Source organism: Astatotilapia calliptera, chromosome 12, assembly GCF_900246225.1.
Source record: "Astatotilapia calliptera chromosome 12, fAstCal1.2, whole genome shotgun sequence".
Lineage (NCBI taxonomy): Eukaryota > Metazoa > Chordata > Actinopteri > Cichliformes > Cichlidae > Astatotilapia > Astatotilapia calliptera.
The window spans coordinates 33,112,281-33,134,473 of NC_039313.1; the positions used below are offsets into that span (position 1 = coordinate 33,112,281).

At 41.9% G+C, this 22,193-nt stretch overlaps 1 protein-coding gene across 4 annotated transcripts in view; it reads right to left on the reverse strand.

Moving 5' to 3' along the window:
• Window positions 1–22,193, reverse strand: part of fras1 (Fraser extracellular matrix complex subunit 1) — a 297,426-nt gene that overhangs the window by 45,595 nt on the left and 229,638 nt on the right. For all 4 annotated transcript variants that reach the window (XM_026186631.1, XM_026186630.1, XM_026186633.1 and 1 more), the window contains 9 exons: window positions 21,817–21,931; window positions 18,290–18,427; window positions 17,096–17,128; window positions 13,598–13,729; window positions 13,355–13,483; window positions 12,683–12,930; window positions 10,862–11,013; window positions 6,494–6,656; window positions 5,178–5,310 (listed from right to left, as the gene is read on the reverse strand). In XM_026186631.1, the coding sequence (XP_026042416.1) occupies window positions 5,178–5,310; window positions 6,494–6,656; window positions 10,862–11,013; window positions 12,683–12,930; window positions 13,355–13,483; window positions 13,598–13,729; window positions 17,096–17,128; window positions 18,290–18,427; window positions 21,817–21,931 (1,243 nt within the window). The remainder of the gene's footprint in view (window positions 1–5,177; window positions 5,311–6,493; window positions 6,657–10,861; window positions 11,014–12,682; window positions 12,931–13,354; window positions 13,484–13,597; window positions 13,730–17,095; window positions 17,129–18,289; window positions 18,428–21,816; window positions 21,932–22,193) is intronic.

Consider the following 22,193-nt stretch of genomic DNA (forward strand, 5'->3'; position numbering starts at 1 on the left):
TTAAAGCAATCTAATTTATTCTTAAATTCTTTCTTTTAGTGTAAAAATGATGATTTGTCGCGTCGTCCGGTTGTGGCTACACACTGAAAAAAGCCATTTCTACACTGGAACATTTATTATACTGCAACAAAGAACTCATAAACCTCTCAGGTGACCAGTTAGCAGGCCATCACTTATATCCTCTGACAGCTCCAATGACAGCAATATTTGTCTTCTCCGTCCCATCAGGCTTTTCATTTGACTTCAGCCGGAACTGTCTGGTAGTTTAGATGCATGGACGGTCTTTACAATTCTCCAGAAAAGCACACTTTGGTTGTGATGACACGACCTGGCTGTCCTCAGGTTGAAGGAGAGTCGCCTTGAATACTTAACATCAACCTTGAAATCTCTGAAGTTTGAGAGAAAGTATGAGTGTCTTTCTTGCAGAAGACGGATGACTCCGCACTGAGCTGAGTCAGGGCTCTGGAGGGAATAGCTGGTGTGTGTGTACTTGTATTTACTTTAGTGTATGCGTGTAAATCAGGCCCAACAGTAAATCGCATCACATCGCCTCATCTCCCTGTTTTACGGTGAGCATCGGGAGCCTCTTATCTGAGCGGGAACCCTCACAGAAGTGTAATCAAAACAGGAAATCACCTGAAGCCACCGGGGAATTACAATTTTTCCAGAATCATTTTTTTTGGTTGTTCTGTTCTCACACGTGGCGTCTGCTGATCTCAGATTCACAGCACCACTCCTGCAATCACGCCACTGACATCTCTGTGCATCGCCGACTGAACAAGGCTCTGAAAAGGAATGTGGGTCGAAAACAGATCCAGTTGTTCAGGAATGTGATGCAGAGAGTTAGCAGGCTGGAATATTAATCCCAGAATTGTTTTTTTTATTAAATTTCATTAATTTTATTTTAGGATTAATTATAGTTACAGATGATTCTACACTAATAGGATCTGAATTACTATATTCCATCCCTACTTCTCTCTTAATGCTGGACTCATAAAAGCACGATTATGAACCATCCCAGATGATGTGGGGCATTTACTCTTGTTCGATGATGAAAATAAGAAAATGGGTCATGCACACAGCAGTTTATGGTTCCTATCTCGTTTACAGGTATCCGGTTGTACTACACAGCAGATTGTAGTATTACACAGATAAAATGGCCCAATGGGCACCAACACCACAGATAGTTCAGGTCTAGTTCAACTCAGAGCGGCTGCCAGTGCCAGCGCACCTGTAAGTGTAAGCAGGTGTGCCCTACCTTGGACCTTACCGATATCTGAATGCGTGAGATATGAAAAAAATTACCAACCATATAATCATGAAGAAAGTGCAAACCATCTATAGGTGCTAACACTGCTCTCTTTTCCAGGCTGTAGACTTATTTCCTCTATGAAGTTGGATAGCACAACATGAGTCAGTGGAGACTGGTTCACTTTTGGAGCCAGCCTCCAGTGGCACCTAGAGGAACTGCAGGTTTAGCACTTTTATATCAACGTAATTTTTTTTTTAGCCTTCAAAATATCTGCTTACAGTATCTAAGGCAGCGGTCCCCAAGCTTTTTAGCGCCACGGACCGGTTTAATATCAGACAATATCTTCACGGACCGGCCATTAAGGTGTCGCAGATAAATACAACAAAATAAAATGACACGACCAAGACAAAAACTATGTATTTTGTAAATATGATAATAAACGCGATTTCACTGTGTAATTGTGTAACTTTATTAGCAGCGTCCTCCTGAAATGCGCCGACAACATTAAGAGTAACATCCTCCTCTCTGCCCTTAATGCTCTCTGGTTGCTATGGTAACTATGGTGGTAAATATTTCTTTCAAAATAAGACACAGGAGACGATAAAAACACTGAAAACCACAAATTTCACACCCGTGCCTCAACTCTCTCGGCCCGGTATCGGTCCGTGGCCCGGGGGTTGGGGACCGCTGATCTAAGGAGTTTAAATAATCATGGGAGTGAGTAATCAGAATAATCCATCCGTTTTCTGCCACTTATCTGAGTCTTACACAGGGGGAGCAACTGGGGCTGGAACACTGAGGCATTCCCAAACCAGCTGTACTATAATTTTAGACAGAAAAGGCCAACAATCAGACAATCTGCTACGAACAGCAACTGGTGATGGTGGGCAAAAAGAAAGGAAGAAACCACCAACAGAACCAGGAAGGGAGTCACTTTTGTCTCTTTTCCTCTCCTGACATCTACAGAGAAAGACTAACACAAGGAGACAAAGCGGCATGTAAACAGATGGGGAGTGACAAAGATGGGCTGGGAGTTGTTTACTTACTCTAGGACCTCAGGGGCCAAAATGAGATTGGCCGTATTCCTTCCATGTCAGCTTTATATTAAAGTAATTATTTAAATTCAAATTGGAAAATGTCTATACTGCATTGCAGTACGTGTGCCTTCCTCTGTGCTAATCACCAAACTATTATGTATTTTGTTAAGGGAAAAGCCATTTCCTGCATAAACACTGCCTGTTTGTGAGATTTTGGTTTTTTCCATGTGCATGTTTTGAATTGCTGGATTCATGCAAATGCACAACATCAGCATGCAAGTCAGTGTCTTTTGTGCGATGGTGCATCTGCATATCGACATTAAAAAAACCTGTGCATGTTGGTTTTGTTGCCAGCACACTGACGGTGACACTGACTGGCCTCCCCTGTGCCCCGGTGACAGCAGAAATCCCATCACCGCTGGCTGATGCTGCTGAATACCAACGACTCCAGCTGCCATCAAGGACGGGCCGCCGGGACACGGAGAGAAAAGATTGGTGCCAGCTGGTTATCTACAGCTGCAGACACTATAAATATCTGACCCCACAAATTTATCCTTCATTATGTCTGCAGACAATGTATAATAGAGAAGGCCAATTATGGTAAATAAATAAAAGGTAAATGGTCTGTAATTGTATAGCGTCTTACTAGTCCCTAAGGACCCCAAAGCACTTTACACATCCAGTCATCCACCCATTCACACACACGTGATGGCAGCTACATTGTAGCCACAGCCGCCCTGGGGCGCACTGACAGAGGCGAGGCTGCCGGACACTGGCGCCACCGGGCCCTCTGACCACCACCAGTAGGCAACGGGTGAAGAGTCTTGCCCAAGGACACAACGACCGAGACTGTCCAAGCCGGGGCTCGAACCGGCAACCTTCCAATTACAAGGCGAACTCCCAACTCTTGAGCCACAATCGCCCTAATTATCTTATTATTGTTACAGCTATGGCTACACACCCATTAAAAATGAACAGTTTCTTTACATATGCAGATCAGTATGATGATTTTCTGCTCTTAACTGCTAAAATCCGACCAACAATATGATACGATTTACTGGTTTTAATGAGATTTTATTTTTACAAAGGTTTCTTCTTGGATTTGGAGTTTTCACTCACTGCCTTATTCTGTGTATCCCATGGAGTAAATCCATGTTTTCTAAATGCATTGCAGTATTCAGGTCATTTACTGCAGGTTTTGCATGCAGTCGATATCCTGAATGGTGCAGATCATGCAACTCCAGATGCTTTCATTGAGTCTGTCAAAGATAAACAGCAACCGTGTCACACAGCACATGAATGCAGCTCTCTAACCAAGGTTGATAGTCCATTCCATCCATCCATCCATTCGCTTCCGCTTATCCTTTTCAGGGTCGCGGGGGGCGCTGGAGCCTATCCCAGCTGTCTTGGGACACCCTGGACAGTCGCAGGACTAACACATAGACAAATACATGGGTAATTTAGAGTTTCCAATTAACCTATCCCCACTAACTCCATGTCTTTGGACTGTGGGAGGAAGCTGGAGTACCCGGGGAGAAACCATGCAAACTCCACAAAGAAAGACCCTGGTGGAATTGATCTCAGGACCTTCTTGCTGTGAGGCAACAGTGCTAACCATCGTGCTGCACGTGGGCATGATGAGCAGGGTTGATAGTGTCAGCTATAATTTAACTTTAATAATTTAAATAATAATCTAAATGCTGAAGATTTAAAATACGTCCCAAACCAATAGATCATCTTTTATTTAAAGGACCCAAATAGTCTGGGGATGTGCTTGTTAAGGCTTCAGAAACACAGAATATTCCCCTTCAACACTAAAGTTGTACCTTTTGAAACATGTTGGTTGAAGCAGTAAGACTGATTGCTCAGGAAATACATATTTCTCCCTAGTGACCAGATATTGCCAGGGGGTTGCCAATCTGTCTCTAAGCCTGGGTCACTGAGGCGTGTAGGTCAGATCATATAATAACTTTTAAATCACAAGGTAGTCCCACCCTGCTTTATCATGTTTTTTGGACACTAATCGGAACCATATTTTATAAAATAAACTGATACGCTCATCAGGAAAATGTTTACTGAGAGTTTTGATTAAAGCAGCCAACTTCCTTACATCCATAATTGCCTTTGCAACCAGAGAAGTCACCTTGGCCATCAGAAAGAGAAGAAAGCGTAAGATTCACTTTTCTCTAAGCTACGCCCAGCTTTGATTACAACCTGTTCTTGCTAATGTGGGCTCATAATGTCACATCTGCATACAAGCATGATTTCTTCTGGCTGAAAAAAGAAGAAAGCCAAAAACAAGATGGTAACAGCCAAAATACTAAAAACGAGGCTTCACAATCCAGTGGCTGACATCACCGCTCTGTCTATTTTTTATATATAGACCAAAATTACAATTACAGCAAGATATACCATTTTCATTATTCATTCTCAATATGACTTTTCTTCCTACTGTGTTTATATCTATTTCATTTCATGTTGTTTCAGCTTCTGCACTTGCAATGTTACAGTTTCCCCAGAGGGAATCAGTTCCTCTTCAACTCTTGTCACCTTTTTCATTTTTCCAAGCGCTTCCTCTCGGGAGCAGAAGAAAGAGCAGCAGTAGTTGAGTGAGCCTCAACATTGTGAAACTTCAACAATTGCCCCATCTGTACCTGGCTATCTGGCGGCTCTAATCCACAGCACAATCAAGCCGAGACAGATGGCACTGGTACCGCGGGGAATTCACCCGGCATTGTGTGCACAGGAATGTGACGCAAATTGAAATGTGAAAATTATTCAGAGTAACAGTTGCAGTTTGTCACATCATGAGCCAAAGTCAATTCAGCTTCCTGCAACAGTGACCACACTCCAAAATATCTGCATACCGTCACACAGGCACTTCTCACCTGTCCTGGTGTTCTCAATAAAACCATATTTAGGAGGGCTGACAAGCCAAATCAGCAGGTCCTTCGGGGGCGTGTCCACATCTGACACTGTGATGTCATTGGTAGACAGCTGCACGCGACCGCCTTCCTCGACCTAGACATGGATAATAAGCAAAAATAAATTATTTAATTGGGAGATCCTAGTTTTCTCACTTGAGTCTAAAGTATAGTTAATACAATATAGTCTGTTTAATATTTTAATCATATTATATATTTAAAGCTCTGAGAAAACTCAGAGTGGGCTCATAAAAAAAATCTGAATCTCAACTCCAGAAAAACAAATCCCCTTTCTGCATTTGAACATGATTAAAAACTCACAAAAACTGGAAATTCAAATCTTTACAAGACCCTTGAAGGATGAGTAGACAGTAGATGATAAATTATTTAGTGCTCCGTGAGGCTTTTCCTCTTTTCTACCTTTATTGTATTCTTTTAATTTACCCAGAAACAAGACAAGCTGTGAACCCACAGAAGAGGTCCCACTTTGAGATGTATTGGCTGACCCAGAAAATTTCTCCCCACACAGCCATGAAATAAATAGATCCAAGAACGAGACATTTCTTGGGGCGAGATTTGACTTCGTATCCTTGATGAAGGGTGGAATTTGTGGAGGGACATCATATCCCAGGTACAGCCTGCAGATGCAAAGCTCTTTCTCTTATCGTATTGTTATCTTGCAGTGAAAGACAGGAAGTGCACATTTCTTTAGTGTAACACAATGAGACTGACAGATGTCCACACACATACACAGGGGAGAATGTGTTAAATATAAAAGCATGCTGATGCCATATTCTGCTGCATTTGTATTAGCCCCTGGACTGTGACAGTGCATACCTTTACCCTTATCCATGAGCCTGTAGTTTGTGGACTTGAATGTCCAGTTAGCTCAGCAGGACAGAACAAAGCAAGCAGAAGTAGAGGAGTACGTATCTGTTATTCCCACTCACAGAGGACAATACTCAAACATCATGGTACGTAAATGCCATTTGCTACATGTTGATGAAGGAAATCCAGCAGACATCAACGCAACTTTCAATTTAGAGCTATTTTTTAAACAAAGACCCTCAAGCGATCTGATGGAGATCATGTGACAGGAGTCCCTCGCTTCTTTTGTCTCAAATATAAAACAGGTACATTAAATATGATTCGATGCTGTACTTAAGATGTTCTTCTGACTAAAGGTAAATATTGTTTCAGCTGGCCTGCTGTGTGCACCTCCGTTAAGTGTGTAAGATTCTTACTTGCACATTTGTATGCAGGACATAGCGTGTGCGTACCTTGATGCTGCTGCGGACAGTGACCAACGGCGGCTGTCTTGGTGCGGAGGTGATGGTGATGGTGCATATCTGGTTGTCAAGGCGATTGTTGTCTCCATCATAAACAACAAAGTGGAAGATATCAGTCACTGGCTGACTTCCCGTCTCTATTGAAGTGATGTACCTGCAGATGGAAAACCCGTTTTAATCACAGTTTCTATTTTCTTCATTTATCCTTCCATTTTCTTATCCAGGTCTGGGTTGCACAGATGCACCAACTTCCTTCTCTCTAGCCTTTAGCTGAGAGACACATGGCCAGATTTACTAATGGTTTACTAATGAGGCAAAAAGCCTTCGCCTCTAGTTCTTCTGGAGGACACGGAGGTGTTTCCAGACAAGCCAAGAGACAAAATCTCTCTTCTGAGCCTTGTTAGGTTTGTATTGTTGATTGTCATGTATGCTTAGAAATATTTACTTATATATGCTTAGAGTTTTGTAATTAGTTGTAGATTGGTAGAGGTTTTGATCCTTGATAGTCTGCAAACTTTGTGTGTATTAGAGAGCACTTTGGGAGCATGAGAGGTCATACCGTGTCTTATTGTTTTATGGTAGGATTAACGTAGTTGCGTCTGTTCTAGTCTAAGTGCTCTTTGTTTAGATGAACTGCAGGACTTCCTCACCGTGTTATCTAGGATGAACCATCTAGGGTGAGGCTACCCTCTTCCTGACCAAGGATGTTTGACCCTTTGATCAGCAGTCCACACACACACACACACACACACACACACACACACACACACGCAAGGTACTCTTTGTGTGTATGTAGACGTCATATGTTAATGAACTTATGCATATTCATGTAACCTCAATAAAAGAACAGTGGTACGGGAGAACGGACGAGAGCAACTGGGGTCAAGCGCAGGAACGGTGCCCGTCCGGTTCTCTCCCGTGCACGAGAAACATGAAGAAGCTTGCCTACTTGTGTCTTGCTTTGCAGTGTAATTATATTGTCTTCAACGTTCCAGCGGATAGATTCAAGCTACAAACCTATCAAGCCTCAACTAGGAGACTTCAATGAGGCATCCTGGTCAGATGCTGAATTCAACTTGCTCCTTTCATTGTGGAGTACCAGCACTGCAACTCTGAGCTCTTCTTGAATTACTAATCTCCCCATCCTACTGCCTTAAGGCTGAGCCCAGACGCCTTTTAGAGGCAGATCATTTCCACCACCTGTATCTGAAACTGCAGCCATTTGGTCACAATACACAGCTCCACCTCATAGATGAGGACAGGAATTAAGATTAGACCATAAATCTTAAAAAAAAAAAAAAAAAAAAAAATGTATATATATATATATATATATATATATAAACACCCAGCACGCCCCTGCGGGCGGTTTATCCTTCAAGCTCGGGTCCTCTACCAGAGGCCTGGGAGCTTGAGGGTCCTGCGCAGTATCTTAGCTGTTCCCAGGACTGCGCTCTTCTGGACAGAGATCTCCGATGTTATTCCTGGGATCTGCTGGAGCCACTCGCCTAGCTTGGGAGTCACCGCACCTAGTGCTCCGATTACCACGGGGACCACCGTTACCTTCACCCTCCACATCCTCTCGAGCTCTTCTCTGAGCCCTTGGTATTTCTCCAGCTTCTCGTGTTCCTTCTTCCTGATATTGCTGTCATTCGGAACCGCTACATCGATCACTACGGCCGTCTTCTTCTGTTTGTCTACCACCACTATGTCCGGTTGGTTAGCCACCACCATTTTGTCCGTCTGTATCTGGAAGTCCCACAGGATCTTAGCTCGGTCATTCTCCACCACCCTTGGGGGCATCTCCCATTTTGACCTCGGGACTTCTAGGTTATACTCGGCACAGATGTTCCTGTACACTATGCCGGCCACTTGGTTATGGCGTTCCATGTATGCCTTGCCTGCTAGCATCTTGCACCCTGCTGTTATGTGCTGGATTGTCTCTGGGGCATCTTTACACAGCCTGCACCTGGGGTCTTGCCTGGTGTGATAGACCCCAGCCTCTATGGATCTTGTGCTTAGAGCTTGTTCTTGTGCTGCCATGATTAGTGCCTCTGTGCTGTCTTTCAGTCCAGCTTTGTCCAGCCACTGGTAGGATTTCTGGATATCAGCCACCTCCTCTATCTGCCGGTGGTACATACCGTGCAGGGGCCTGTCCTTCCATGATGGTTCCTCGTCTCCCTCCTCTTTCTTGGGTTTCTGCTGCCTGAGGTATTCACTGAGCACTCGGTCAGTTGGGGCCATCTTCCCAATGTATTCTTGGATGTTCGTTGTCTCATCCTGGACTGTGGTGCTGACACTCCCCAGTCCCCGGCCCCCTTCCTTATATATATATATATATATATATATATATATATATATATATATGAACAGTTGAGCTAATACAAGGGGAAAAAAAGACCTGAAGCCAAACAAAGAAACAAAAGTCTTATTTTTCCATTCCCATGATAATCAAAGGAAGTCGAGAAGAAAAGCCTCCCTCAGAGAATCACTCAAATGCAAATGCTGCTAGACTTTAAATCAAAATCTCTGACATTTACAAAAATTCTTGAAAAAGGTTTCTTAATCTTTAAAGTGTGTGTTTAATAATGATTTTGTCTGATACAATAATTCTCTTTTAATGGGTACATAATTATCTGTTTATGTGTTAAGTCGTGGATTGATAGAGGACTTGGCACAGATTCGCTTTAGCCCTCTCACAGTGATACAGCTGCTAATCTCTGCAGGGCACTAATAAAACTGAAAGCCATGCCAGTGTAATCTCCTCTAATCCCATTCAATTCTTTTAAAACAATTCCCAGCTCTTGTTTGTAAGAGCCAGCACCAAAGAGACAAAACTAATACAGCCGGTTTGACGTTCGCCCCCAGAGATCAGCCCGTGCCGCAGCTAATCAGGGGCTGCGTTATGGAAATGAAATAGCTAGTACGTGAATATTTATGCTTCATTTTAGTGCCTCTCATAGGGGCCTTACTACCACTTGCAGGTACCATCAGAGCTAAGTTAATTGGCTTTGCTAATGCCAACAGGCTGATTCATTGAACGCAACGGGAGAAAGACTATTGAATAACTTCCAGTTAATACGTTTGTTTTCTTACCGGGTTTTGGTTAATGTCTGTGGAGCTCTCATTTCATGAGAAGAAACATTAGGATTAAAGGAAAGCAAAATGGATCTGCAAGCTGTTACAGCGTCTTCTGCAGCTTGAAGCTGACAGGGAAAGTGATTCCTGCTGACTCGAGCTGCAATCAGAGAAATTGATCGTGAGTACGACTGCAGACTGAAGAACCCGAGACGGTGTTTTATTGCACAGAGTGGCCTCGACACCAGGCTATTCCTTTACAGCTGCCTCTTTATTAGAGGCTTAAAAAACCTCCTCCTCTCACCTAAAAACCAAAAGGGTATAAGCTTTTTCTTTATTTCTTTAAATTTTTTCTACCCCCAACCCGTCAATTTTCTACTGCTTATCCAGCTTAGCAGTCCAACGAGTGATGCAGATGCCTCACTGTCCAATGCCACCACCTCCAGCACTTCCAGGGCGACACCAAAATGTTCCCAACTGGCAGAAAGACTTTTTCTCCCCAGCATGTCCTGTGTCTGCCCCATGCTTGCCTTCTGGTTGAACCCATAACACCTCAACATCTAAGTAAGTCCGAACCCAAGTGGCTCAGAGCTGCACGGTGCTCTGAGCCACTGCTTGTTCGAGAATGTGAATCCTGCCTGCTATTGAAAACCAGTCTAAGCATCTATTCATTATTTTTATTGTTGTCATTTTTGCTTTCTTTTTTTAAAATATGTTTTTCTTTAATTTCATTTATGTTTATCATGTGTGCTTGTGTATACTAGATGAACAGATATTACCTCACTCCATGTTGTTTTCAATGTGCCACATTTAAAAAAAAAACTGACTCAACCCAATAAAAATACATGAAACCAGAGCAGGCCTGCAGGTGAAGGTGATAAGACCTCAGCTTTTACATATAACTACTCCTAGTTACTCAAACGCTGTCGCCGTGAGGCAGCCGTTAATAAAAATATTAACATTTTTTGTAGACTCCCATCGAGCTTTGTGAATCTTTATCGCATTTTCACTGACTGCTTCTGGGGACAACCGAGGGTTTTTGAAAGTCATTTTTAGTTCAAGTGCAGATGTTATACTGATATTACAGTTTTGTAAGTCTCTGAAGAAACATTTAAACCTTCACAGAAAGCCGTAATTAAACACCCGTGTCTTTGAGGTGGGGTAAAGTGCTTCACAGGTCACATAAAAACACACCATTGCAACATTTACTAAATGCTGTCCTCGTTGTCTGGAGGATTTTAAACGTCTTAACTAGTCCCACCGAGTAGCTGTTGCTACCCATACCTGATCCTGTGCTTATTGATGTCCTCCATTGTGAAGGAGGAGTACTCCCTCAGCTCCTGGTGCTCCTGCTGGGACTGGCTCCTGGTCAGGATGCCGTACATTGGCACCGACACCAGCTGGAGTCGAATCTGGTCATCTGGAGATGAGTCATCCTGAGGGACCAAACAGACTTTAGTGATACTGTACTTAAAATGAAAACAGCAAGTCTCACCTACAACTCTTCATTCACAAAATTATTCTGTGCTGTAAAATTTCCCTCATGTCACACACATAGGATACAATGTATAAAACATTGCCTATCTTCCTCCGGTCACCCCCGGCCCTTGGATGGTGTTGCGCATCCATCCTCTGCTTATCCAATTCAGGGTACCTGGGAGGTTGGAGCGTTCCCTTCACCAATCTTTTACAGGGCTATCACATAAAGATAGACAACTATTCACACATGCTGGTAATTTAGAATCACTACCTGCTGTGATCTAACCCCATGCATGTCATTGGACGAGGAAGTTGGAGTACCTGGAGAGAACCCATACAGACATGGGTTCTCTCTAATATATCCAGGTTTGGTTTTGGGATTGGTAATTTTTTGGTAGCCTGCTAAAGAAAACTAACCTTACCTATACTGTAGGCGTCAACAAGAACTTGGCTCTGTTTATTAAATAAGGGTCACCCAGTCACATCAAAGGTGACTTAGCTTTAAAGGAAGACGGAGTTTACAGCTTGTATCAGTCAGTGGATCGACTAACAGTCAGGTACATCTCAGGCCCCTGAAGATTCTTATCTATATCACACATTATAAAATCATCGGGTTGTCCATCAGCATGTAGCTTTATAAAGGCTTCATATTTTAATTTCACAACAATATCATCTCATTTATTTCCACAAAACTGGGATGTTATGAGATAAATGATATAAGGCCTTCATGTTGCCTGGCAACCACTTAGCAATGAACTAAAGTGACATTTGTATAGTACAGCAAAACCTCAGCCTTGCAAGAGAGACACACAAATTGGCTGATTGTTTTTAAACTAAGAAAAACACATAAGTGTATTCTTTATTTATATATACAACAACACTCACCTATATTTTTTATTTTTCTCTATGCAACCACATCAAACCATACTGTAGCACAGGCATGTACTAGCAAGATAAATGAAGATGATTTTAAACTGTGAACGATGCAAAGTTTCTCCAATGGAGTCCAAAATAAAAATATGGAGCTGAAAATAAGCTGAATATGTCTCTCCATCATTGAGTGCATATGCCTGTCTATTCTAGGGCTGATATAGGGATGGACAGCTGGACTTTGAAAGATAGCACCAGGCCACAGAAGCAGCAAACAGGCCCGGAAAGGCCCTAAAATCATCTATTCGAACCATAGCTCGTGCAATATGCATTTGCTGGCTCATGTCTCACAGAACTGCGAGCATAGTTTCGAGTGCGTGCAATCAGCTCCGACTGCCGAGCCCAAACCAGGACGCGACACAGCCTGGGGACAGCCCATTATCAGATCCTACTGTGGATTTTCATGCATGTTTGGTGTGTTCCCTGCTGCTTGGATTTTTTAAAATCCTTTTTTAGTCATGCTTTGTGTTTCGCTTCTTTTCCACTTTCCTGCATCACCATATGTATTCTTCTCCTTTTTCTTCTTCTTCTTCTGTACACCATGTCTTTCTTTTTAATATTATATCTTTCTGAACCTGCCTGCACAACCTCTCTTTTCCACACAAGACCCCATGACACTTGCGTAATACATAAACCAAAGCTCAGCGTAATTCAAACACTAAACACTCTCACTGGCACGCAGCTCTCCTAACTCACCGTGTAAGCCAGGTGTGAGCGTCTGATGACAGTGCTGCTTTTCTCGCCCACTTCCAGCGAGAGCGTGGCGATGGGGTCCTGCTGTGGCCCGCTGCCTCCAGCGCCTAGAACCACCACCTGCACTACTGTGGCAGCCATGGAGATACCGTCGCTAACTGAGAAGGTGATGGCATCATCTTGGGTGGAGAGCCCGGAGTGGTGGTAGAGCAGGACATTGCGGGTGACGTCGCTGAAAGTGAAGGTGTCACCTGAAAAGACGGAGGAAATGTGGATGTTACAACTGTAGTTTCATGTGTTGATTTTAGTCCGCCTGCTTTTCTGTTACCTTTCCACCAGAGACGCGGTTATACAAGCAGGGAAAAAGAAGACGTGAGGACAAAAAAAACTGACAATAACTAAATTTTTGAGGCCATAAAAATATTCTTTCTTCTTAAGCGGGCGGCCAAGCTTCTGTTTCACATTAACTTTAAAGCTGGTGTGCAGTTCAACTCAAGCTGAGACTAAAGTAAAAATGACACGAGCCCTACGAGCCAGCCTCATGTGACTATGCAGTGTTAAAATCTATTAGCTGAACATCAAATGATGTGATAATTTAAACTAAAACTAAAATAAGACAAATAAATGTCCATCCTGTTCCTCTGGTCCCAGCAGTGTCAGTGTGTTGTACTTTACCATTAGTCATGCGAATCTTTGTGTTGCCGTCAGTCTTTATCAGCTCTCCATGGACGGGAGCTTCTACCACCTCGAACTCCAGCTCATCTGGAGCCGTGTCAACGTCGCTCACGGCCAGCTGCTGACCGCCTGCATGCGCCACAGAAATGGAGAAGAGTTAGAAGCATGAACAGCCGGCCCTCAACAAGTTCTCTTCTTAAATAGTTTTTGTATGAGCCTGTTTTTGCGTTTATATAATCTTACCGATGGCAGCTTGTCCTCTGAGGCTGACCTCCAGCAGAGGGTCCAGAACCTGAAACACCGGCGGCTGCTGGTGGTTTGTCAGCAGCAGGACGGCAAAGTCCAGCTCAGGCGTGTTGTGCTCGCCATCTGACACTGAAGCACACGCATGCAAGAAGGAGGAGAAGAAGAATATCATTAAAGCAACCACACAGATCATACATGACACAGAGGAAACACACAGACACAAATTAGTCCAAAAACAAACACACACCTCTAACACATCACCGCTAATGAGCTTCCCAGCTTCTTTTACTTCACAAAGAAATCTTTTTAAGGAAATTTAACAACCTAAAAGTCAAGATTATAAAAATAAAGCACATCATAGAGGCTGAAGTTATTAATTAATTTTAAAAAAACAGAATCAAGCCAAAAAAGGTGTTAGAGTGTAAACTCTACTTAATGGGGCCACTTGTCGCTTTGCATTAACACATGATTTAAAATTGAAACAGCAACAAGACAACTGTCAATTTTGTCACCTGGACATAAATGAGAGGGGGGAAAAACAGCTTTATATAAAAATATATTATGATTTTATTATTTTGCTGCTCTTTTGTTTTACCTTATAACAAATTCTTCAATAATCTGAATTAAAAAGACAAAATTCCCGAGAGTTTTCACCACTGTGTGACTCTGATGGTGTAGCTCTTAACACATTTAATTGGCAAGTAAAAGGTTGCTGGTTTGATTCCAGCTGGAGACACAAATACCCTTCGGGTTTGTGTCAGCAAGGGTAAAACTTGAGTGGCAACAGAGAAATTTTCTCTCTTCCACACATTTCTGATCATTTTAAACTCAAATTTTCTTCCTTCAGACTGAAACGTTTAGGCTTTAGATGAGTGCTGTCGTGAAAGTAAGTGAAGGGCCGCAATTGAAACGACAGTCCCACAATAGTGCTGAATTATGCTGAAGCATACATTATTATCAAGATACAAGGGGACAATTTTCTCTACCCACAGTAAGAACCAATTCATTTAGAAGCACAGGTTTGTACAGGGCTACGGAGGCATTTCAATGAAGATACAAATAAAACTACAAAACCTTTAAAACAACATTTATTTGCTGTAACTTTTAACCACAGGTAGAAATTCTTAGAATGAAGTGGCGCTTTTGTCTTTGCTGCAGTAATGATGGATCGTGGTTGAACAGGGTGAGCACTAACCATCAGTGCTTACCCTGATACGAGGCACACTCTGTGCTATAAGGAGCTGTTTTTGTTGTCTGCATTTAAAAGCTGAACCAACATTATCATTTTAAATCATTTATTATTATAGTTCATGGTTGCATCAATGAATGAAGAAAAAATAAATGAGCACAGACACAAAGTACACGGTTAAACTGATAAACATGAATGAAGTCATCAATCTGATTCAGATTAATCCAATAATGACTGTTTATGAAGTGTTTTATGTACAGTTATTAATTTTAATGATGAATAAACTTTGATCACTTAGAGTAATTGGAATAACTGAGAGGGTGATTTCTCTGAAACACCATAAAATCGTGACACTTGATGAAAACTTATTCACACAGCTCAGCTGACTGAGAGCTGCAATATTTATAGTTTATCATAGTAAGAGTTTGTTTGCACTTACAGTGTAAGTAGAGTGACCTTTGTTTGAACTGAGTTAAACTGCAATACAGACTTATTACAATCATTTGTCTGTCAGATTCAATACAATAAAACTGGTGTTATTGCTTTTTGGAGGGCTGTTTAGTTGCTTAGCTGTTAGCTGTGCTGTAATTCACTGTAAATTAGTCTAAACTCACAAGTGGACTTCAGTGTTGTGTGTCTGTTAAACAATTTCCTGTTTTATTTTGGAAGTCTTAGTCTGATCACACTGTTGTCTTTACTTCCTTTATGACTCTTATTTATTTATTCTATATATTTGCAGCATCTCTGTGCTCGCTGATGCATCATCTTTCCTTCTTGTTTAGCCAAGTCTTCCAGCACTCCTGTTTTTAGTTATATTCCTCTGAGGTCACACTTGAGCTTCTCGTGTACGACCTTTCCTGGATTTTTCCCAGGAATTTTCCTTTGTTTACTCCTTGCAGATCTGTTTGGCTCGCTACCGTTCACATGTATGACCGGTGCCTGTTTTTGCACTTGTTCTAGGTATTGCTGCTTTCTTTCTCAGCCTCCAGGTCTCCTGTCATTAAAGTTAAACACCAGAACAGAAACAGCGCAGTGAGTGAAAGTTCGACTTAATGTCTCAGTTTGAGAGCTGATGAATAATTTGGAACGGATTAAAGCCAGAAAACTGCCACCGTGTTTTTGTATTAAAAAATATTTAAAGAGGAAAGCAGCAAATGCATGTAATTAACAAAAGCTGATTACTAATGAAAGGTGTGCTTGTAACTAATCAGTTAACTGGCTAGTCTGCTGATTACATAATGAAGAAGACAAGAGGTATGAACCTGATAAAAAAATTTAAATGCTCAAAATTAAATATAAAAACAATATCTGAGCGCGTACAGCAGCTGTTCAGGTAAATGTAATTTATCTTCTGCGCTGCAGATCAGCAACAGTGTCCTGATAACTGCAGCTGAGCTTTGGGTAAAGGTCATTTTTCCTCTTTTAGGGACCTATAGAAGTCACTTAAGACTGAACTGGAGCAGAGGCTGAAAGCACTGTGTGCTCCCGAGGACCGACACTAAAGTGAAAAACACTTTGGTGACACCTGTAAACACAGACTGCTGTTGGGGTGGAGTTAGAGAGTGATGGCACGCTTCCAAATGTTCAGTAAGCCTTGTTTTTATCTTAAGGTTCAAGGTCAAAGTTCGAAAACAGAGAATCATAAAGGATCTGATGACTTCAGTTGAAGTGGATCAGTGTACTAATGGCAAAGGAGCGAAAGAGGAGAAGAGGATGGAGAGAAGCACTGGGTGTGAAAAGAGGAGAGATTAGAGAGGTGATGAACTTAAAAGCTGAGAGAAAGATGAATAGAACAGGAAAAACATAAGAGGTGAGGAAAAATCCAAGGGGAGGAACATTTATGGGGAAGACAAAAACCAGGAGAGGGGAAACAGGAAACAGGAGTAGGAGAGGAGCAAAACAGAGAGGTGAAATTCAGAGAGAAGAATCTAAAATGTACGGTGGAAAAGAGGGAAAAGGAGAACTTTAGGACTGAAAAGGGAAAGCGATATAATTAAGAAAGGAACTGAAATAAAAGTGGAAATGAGAGAGAAACTAATAAAAGGAGACACAGGGGGAGAGAGAAGAAGGATAGGTGGAGAAAAGTTGAAGGAGGTGAAGAAGGGAAGATAAAAAAGAAGGAATTGATAGCAGAGGGGAGAAGACGGGAGGAGAAAATGGAGTGTGGAGGAGGAGGAGGTGAGGATTGAGAGATTTACAATGAAAAAGATGAGAAAGGAGAGGACTGGGTGAGGAGGAGACAAACTGCCTCTCTTTTGTCTTCTTTCTCCTCTTACTTTTTAAATTCAGCGAGATGAAGTATTTACCTGTGAAATAAACGCTCAGCGACTCCGGCAGGCCTGTTGGGGTTAAAAACAGAAAGGAGTTACAGCCAGGAAGCGATAAAAGTAAAAAACAGAGGATTCATGCAGAGGTGACGGTGTTTCACTAAAGAGAAAAGCCCATACTGTATAAACTCAGAGGCAATGAGGATGATTTACTGATGCAAAGCTTCCACTGGAGCTCCATAAACCCAGATTAAGAAAATAAAAGTATGCTTTGATCTCGGATTATGGAAGATCTTTTTAAACGGAGGTCTGTGCTTCTGGAAACGTCTTAGCGTCCTCTGATAGTTTTCGAAATGCTAAAACTCTGCTCTTCCTTGTCCAACCCATCCACCTCTTCAATTACTAACCATGCAAGGCTAATTTTATTGTTAAAAGCTTTGCAAGAAAAAAGGTGATCATGAGTGGCAATAAAAGACAAAAACACTAAAGACTCAAACTTTAATAATGATTAACATGTAATACTGTAATATAAACGTTCAGTTAGGACCATTTGTTGGGACAAGCAATCAATATGTGATTGAAGTTTGAGGAGTTTAACAATTTTTACACACAGTCTCCCATTTTCAGAAGCTCAGATGTAATTAGACAAACTATTAAAGCCATGTAAGGCTTTAAAAGCTGTTAGGATATCTGTTTTTACATCTAACAGTTAGCTAGTGTAGACGAGGTCCACTCTGAGTGGGGTAAAGTCACAATTTGGTGTAAAAAGGTGTAATATAATTAGAGATTAAAATCTCAAATTAATGACCAGAAAGTGGACTGTCATGAGGGGTTTTAAAGGCATGATTTTAGCCCAGAGTGACCCTTTTATCAGAAGCATCCAGGTGAAAAGGACAGAGTTGTTTTTTAAAACAAGTCAAAAACACTCAGACTTGACACTGACTGTTTACTGATAGCACCTGTGTGACCCTCAGGCTCTGCAGTCGGCCTGATACGACGTGTGGATGCTGCTAATGGCAAATGATTATTGAACCGTGGTGCAAATGGTGTCTGTCAGTGGATAAGACTATTCAAACCCTTTGTTTTAGTTTGGGGACCGCTGGTTTAAACAAAAACAAGGACAACAATCAAAGAGGTAAAACAGTGTAATTCAGTGACAGGTCTCTGAACTAAGTACATCTGACTGATCTGGTGCATAAAGGAGCTGGAGGTGAAGTGTGAGTAACATCTTACCGGTGAAGGAGTACTGGTAGAGCTCCTGGAGGTGTGATGGAGCCTGTGGTGGTCTGTAGATGATCTTGCCGTTATTCACATCAGCCTGAGTGAAATGTTGCACGTGTGTGTATGGCCTGTCCCGATGCTCGATGGTCCCTGGAAACAAAAAATCAGCACATGATGAGATTTTGTTTGAGCGTGTAGCAAGTGAAACAGAACAGAGAGCTGACCGGGTCACTAAAGATGCTGAGAATAAGGCTGGAAGTAAGATGTTAAAGGCCAAGCAGAAAAACAAAACGTTAATATCGGAAATAAAGAAATGCAGGATGTGAGGTCACAGGGGCTGAGCAAAGATGCTGTGACGTCCCTCTCGCCAGTTCATCTCTGCCAGCGCCTCTCAGAGGACACTGAGATGTTCCCAAGCCTGTGTTCCCGCCCCGGGGTCTCCTCCCAGCCGGACATGCCCCAAATACCTCAGATACGAGGTACCCAGGAGGTTTTTGCACATTGGAGTCTGAGGCAACATTTAAACAAGACTTTGTTAGAAGGCTGTTAGCTACCTTGTAGTAAAGGAAAGCTGCATGCCATGCTTTAATTAAAACAATAAGGATGCTAATTTCTCCCAAACAGCTCTTCCCTCTGAAAATGTTTGGTGAAATCCTTTAACTTCCAACTTTATTCTTACAGAAAACCGGAAACTTCAAACTTATTTTGACCAATATATTGTCATTTAACTAAAAAGAACTAAAACTTTCAGGGTTTTAAAAAAAAACAAACTAAAAATCCTGAAAAACATTCCCACAAAAACAGAAGTTTTCCTCCTCCTTCTGTTTGGCGCCGTTCAAAAAGTCTACACACAAATTTATCAGTCCATTAGCTGATGAATATGACCCATTGTAAATCGCTTTTCTCTTTCATTAGACAGAGAGCTGAAAATGATGCAGCACTCTGACAGATGGTCCAGCGATGAAATGAATGTCTGAACGGCACATTAAATTCTGCAAAAATGAAAGCAATGCTCATCCTTATACACGGAAAGACGATAATGAAATTATTTTGGAGGGCGGCGACGCTACTGAAGCAGACTTGGAAGCAGAAGGTTGGTAGTTTCTGCGACTCCAAGCTGGGAAAAGCCAAACTCTTGAGCCAGTCATTACAGCTAAGTGCTCTGCAGAACATGATCCCCCTTCCTAAACTTTGTAGTCTCACTTTATTTTATTATACACTAATAAAATGTAACAAGGTGCACTTTATATGCTCTTTATTAGAATGGCCTCATAAGGCTCTTTACACATAAATTATGATCTAATACACTGCTGTTGATTCTAAAGTATACAACACTTGTGCTGTAACACACTAAATTATATCTGGATTAGCCTTTAAAATAGTGAGTTAAACACTGAGGTTGGTGGGTAACACATTCAATAAGCCTTTACACAGTTGGTTCACTTGGTGAAACTGAAATGAGGCCACTTAAACCACATCAGGTCATATGACCACAGATCCAGGTGTGATATAAATGATATGGCTGCAGTGCGAGTCTGTGTTGATGTACTGGTCCATGTACACTGCAACGCTCGCCTACTGTTGCGAGCTGGGAACAAAACCAAGACTGCTGGTAGAGATCAGAGCTGCTGCTCCACATCGAAAACAGCCAGCTGAGGTGGTTCAGGTGGTCCAGCCTCTTGGATGAGGTGCTTCAGGCAACGGAGAGATTGCATCTCTCAGCTGGCTGGATATCCCCCCGAGCAGCTAGAGGAGGTGCCTGGTGAGAGGGAGGTGCGGGCATCTCTGCTTTGACTGCTATCCCTGCAAACTGATCCGGATAATTGGCAGAAAATGGGATTGGAAGGATGCCACTATCCAAAGCTAAAACCACTCTAGGGAAAATGACTTTCTTGGAGACTAATTTGGACACATTACAAGAGAAGCGTGTCGTAACATGATGTGCATGTACTTTGTTCCTATTTTCCCCCGTTCCTTGTTATTAAACACAACATGAAATAAAGGTCAACATTTTAAAGGAATATTTTGGGTGATAAGTCTTAAAAAAACATGATCAGTTGTATATTTTAACCTACTTCTTTGATCAAACGACAAATTAACCGTGTGATAAACAAACAAGGATGTGATGTCCTGATAGTCTCCCCAGAGTAACTTCCACTGAGCACTACGAGGTCTCAACCTGCAGGAAAGTAACGTTTTCTTCTATCAAGGTACAAATAACTCTGTAACAACCTCATGCATTATGCACCAATAATAAAATGTGACAACATTTCAACTCCTCAGCAAATATTTGATGCCTCTGCAAACAAGAAATTAACAAGAAGTAATGGCTTACTCAGAAAGAACAAGACAAGATTGTCTGCAGTGCTCTGTTATCCTCTAATACCAAAAGATGTGACTGTACTTAGCCCTCATTTTAGATAATGTAAGACTTCCAGACAAGTATAAAACTCCTGGTCTCTGTACCTATTTGCAGATCTCAGGTAAAAACTCTGAGCCTTGGTGCTTCCTCTCATGATTTGCTGTAGTTTTCTGTCCATTCTCACAGCTGCTTTACATTTTTGGTTTATTCTCATCAATACTAAATTTCATTTTTTGTGGTTTTGGTCATCACATTTCTGTTTTGCAGGCTCGTGTTTTGATTCATTGTTATTCTAGTATTCTGAGCTTTAGTGGGCCTGGATTATGAAGTTCTGCTTCATGTGTTGGGGTAGTTGTGAATTCTTCAATTTCTGCATTCTCCCCCTCAGTTAGTTCGTTTATATTTCCGTGTCTTTTTTGTTTCAGTTGGGGTCGTAGCTCTCTTCCTGTTTTATTCGGACAGCTAGTTTCCTCTTGTGTTGATTTGGGTTTTCATTTGTGTCCTGATTGTTTGTGCCTGTGTCTCATTCCCCAGCTGTGGTTATCACTAATCAGCCTTCTGTGTGCATACACAGTCCAGGCTTCCCAGTATGCTTTGCTAAGGAACCTTTTACTCTGTGTCTCTCTGTGCATTTCACGTGTGTTTGGTTATGTTTTTGCAGCCTCTGTAAATTGGCTCATTTTCTGTGACACATAATTTGGTCTAATCATGTCTAATTTTGATATGACAGCACTACCATGTGGATTATGTGTCTGACCAAAATTTGGCTGTAAGGTGTCTATCTCCAGTCGAATATGGCACAGAGCAGTTCATCTCTATTTGCATTTTTCCACAGATGTTCTGGATGCAAAGAGTTTTCCAGTTTTATAACAACCCCCCCAAAAAAACAGGAAGAAACCTTTGCCTCATTGCACCGCTCCATCCCACCAAATTGTGGATTAACAGCACCCGACTTGTGACTATTTAAGTGATAATTAATGAGAAACAGTATAACTTCTTGACACTTTAACTTCTCCCTCTCCAGCTCTGAGCTGAAAATCAAACATGAACTCAGAAACTTACCCACTGTATCTAGTTATAAGGCTCCTACCCCCTGACAGGAGTTAGATTTTAATCCTGTTAATCTTTTCCACATTATGAGGGAAAAGCTGCACGAGTGTGTGCGTGTGTGGCTGACCTTGTCCCGATGGTAGAGGTTTGGTGATACTGTAGACGAGCTTCTCGCTGGGAGTCTCAGAGTCGACGAAGGACAGCGCTGAAGGCGTTATCTCTGTCACCTGAGCCTCCAGAGCCTACACACACACACACACACACACACACACACACACACACACACATTAAGGTGAGAAACGAGGTAAGCTTCTATATCCTCTATTTCTAGGCAGAAATCACCAGAAAACAACCACAAACATAAGGAGTCTCTTTAGGATCGAAAGCATTTCACCAGGAAAAAAACTAAAAAAGTTGTAAGATGCAAGAAAAAAACTTTTGGCTGCTCCCTTTTCACAGTGAAACTCAAAAATGTGTCAAAACAAACCCACTAATACAGGATAA